The sequence below is a fragment of the Orycteropus afer genome, unplaced genomic scaffold (assembly GCF_000298275.1).
Source record: "Orycteropus afer afer isolate SDZICR_OR568_19922 unplaced genomic scaffold, OryAfe1.0 scaffold00192, whole genome shotgun sequence".
In the NCBI taxonomy this organism is placed as follows: Eukaryota; Metazoa; Chordata; class Mammalia; order Tubulidentata; family Orycteropodidae; genus Orycteropus; species Orycteropus afer.
The window spans coordinates 167,050-169,935 of record NW_006921779.1 but is presented as its reverse complement, the minus strand read 5'-3'; the positions used below and the strand labels follow the sequence as shown (position 1 = coordinate 169,935).

The following is a 2,886-nucleotide window of genomic DNA, read 5'->3' as shown; positions in this document are numbered from 1 at the left end:
GACAGTTCTACTGTGTCCTAGAGGGTCAGTGTAAATTGGAATCAACTCAGTGGCAGTGGGTTTTGTTTTGCTTTGTATTCTATTATCTCTGAGTGGTAGGATTATGGGTATTTTTAAGTTATTCTTTTGGTGTGTTACTATTCTAATTTTTCTACAGTGACCATGTATTGCTGTTGCTGCTGCTTCTTGTTCTTCCCCTTTGCTTTTTTTGTTTTGTATTTGAAATAATTATGTATTCACAAGAAGTTGCAAAATAGTTTTACAGCCATTCACTCAGCCATTCCCAGTGATAACATCTTGTATAACTGTAACACAGTTATCAAAACCAGGAAATTGACATTCATGTAATCCACAGAGTTTATTCACATTTCACCAGTTTTACATGCACTCACACATGTGGGTAATTCTATGCAGTGTTATCATATGTGTAGCTTCTTGTAACTTCCCACCACAATCAAAATACATTATCTGTTTCTGTTGCTGTTTTAGTATTTTTAAAAGTTATTTTTAATTAAAAAAATTTTAAGTAATGCTCCAGGGGTCATTTCCTGTATTATATTAGGAACATAATTTAGGGAGCAGGCTAGTTGCTGATGAGAATAAAGAGCTACATTCTCTCATTTCCTCTCCACAGATTCCCGATGGGAAAGGGCCACTGAGGTGACTGTGGCTCGGCAAAGGCAGCTAGAGGAATCCGCAAGCCATCTGGCCTGCTTCCAGGCCGCAGAATCCCAGCTCCGGCCCTGGCTGATGGAGAAAGAACTGATGATGGGAGTGCTAGGACCCCTGTCTATTGACCCCAATATGCTGAATGCACAAAAGCAGCAGGTCCAGGTGAGCAATGTAGCTTAATGCTGTAGAGCAAAGAAATTGAACTGACGTGAGCCTGGGTTCAAATGCTGCTCCCTGCAAATAGATCTCATGACCTTGGACAAATCATTTAACCTCTCAAGACTCTCATACTTCTCCCTTTAAATGAGATGTTTATAGCATGCTTACCACAGTGCTTGTCAATAGTAAACAGTCAATAACTGCATTATTAATGTCATTAACAGAGATAATAAGAGGAGTGGATATGACAATGGGAAACTCTTTCTGATTATTCAATTTTCACTTTTAATCTCCAATGGTAATGATCTGTATTACTTAATACCTGATATCTCCTGCCTTTACCTAAAGATTTTCTGCTGATCAGACCTCAACAAAATTGATTGAGGTGCCCAACATCATAGAAATGTAGGATGGTGAAAATTGTCACAGTAGCCTAACATTACTCATTAGTTTATTTCCAATGAAATCCTACCTGGAACTTTTTCCTTAAGTATATTTAAAAGCTGTTATGTTGGGTATTGTTCCATGAAACTGATGTACATGTAATTTTTGCCAAAAAATCTGAGGAAAAATTGGCAGAGACACAAATGAGTAAAAGCTGTAATACAGGCAAGATAATACTTTATTATTAATTTTGTATATATGTACACAACAGATTAGTTAAAAGCAAAGGGTGTGTAGGACCTGCATCTTCCCCAAAACCTGTTCCATTTCTTAACCATCCTCCAGTTTTCCAACTCATAATATCCCTTAATTACTTTCAGTTAAGACCTGAGGGTAATTTTTGGAAACCTTCCTTTTCAGTCCTCAAACCAGATAACTCATAAGTTCTATTTAGTCTACTTTTCAAAATATTTTTCTAGGGGCTTCCAAATTTTTGGTCTAAAAACCCATTTATGTTCTTAACTATTGAGGGACTTCCAAAGACCTTGTGTTTATCTGTGGATATTGACCATATTAAAACATTGAGCTACTTTTAAAATATGTATTCATTAATTCAGGGAGCTCTGGTGGTGCAGTGTGTAAGGCATTTGACTGCTAACCAGAAGGTTGGTGGTTCAAACCCACCAACAGCTCTGCAGAAGGAAGATGGACCAATTACCTTCTGTAAAAGTTTACTACCTCAGAAACCCAATGGGGGGGGGGTCACTGTGAATCAGAATCAACTTGATATCAGTGAATTTGGTTTTTTATTTTTTCATTAATTCATGTAAAAATAGCAGCAGTAAAACCATCATGTTTAACCTAACATTTTTTATGAAAAAAGAAATCATAAAATTTTCTAAAACATGAAATATTTAATAAGAGTAGCATTGTTTTATATCTTTGCAAGTCTCTTTAATGTCTGGCATGATAGAAGATTCTCACGTCTGCTTCTGCATTCATTCTGTTGTGATACCAGGCATTGTGTAGCCTCTGGAAAACCTCATTGTGGACTCATGACAGAACAAGAATTTTAAAAGGCAAATAATATCTTAGTATTATTATGAAAATAGTTTTGACCTCCTGGACTCCCTGAAAGGATCTGGAAGTCCCAGAAGTCCCTGAACCATGCTTTGAGAATCACAATTCTAATTCTTTGCTCTTCCCCATTCTCTCTGCTACTTCCTTTTTGAGGCTTGATCCCTATCCTAGACCATTGCAACAGGCTTCTAACATTTCTTTTTGTCTACCTGCCACACAATTATCAAGTTATCTTATTGAATCACATATCTGAATATATTTAAATGTTTCAGTGGTTCTTGGCTGTCTATTAAATAAAGTCCAAATACCTGCTCAATGTAGTATATAAGACCTTTCATAATCAATGTGGTATACACAAGACCCAGTTGGTCTTACCAACATCATTCCATCTATTCCCCCATATACCCAGGTTTGTACACATACCAGATAATTTGTTCTTTCCTAAAACATAAGATGCTTGTATATCTCTGTTCCTTTGCTAATATGGCTCCTCCTAGAATGCTCCTCAGGAGCTCTGGTAGCATAGTGCCTAAGGCACTTGACTGCTAAACAGAAGGCTGGCGGTTCAAACCCACCAGCCACTCCTCAGAA

General features: G+C 37.1%; 1 protein-coding gene across 1 annotated transcript in view; it reads left to right on the top strand.

Moving 5' to 3' along the window:
- The window catches only part of MACF1 (microtubule actin crosslinking factor 1), a 307,684-nt gene that overhangs the window by 182,362 nt on the left and 122,436 nt on the right, over window positions 1-2,886 (top strand). Inside the window, exon 56 of the mRNA XM_042781878.1 lies at window positions 635-834. Coding sequence (XP_042637812.1) covers window positions 635-834 — 200 coding nt within the window. The remainder of the gene's footprint in view (window positions 1-634; window positions 835-2,886) is intronic.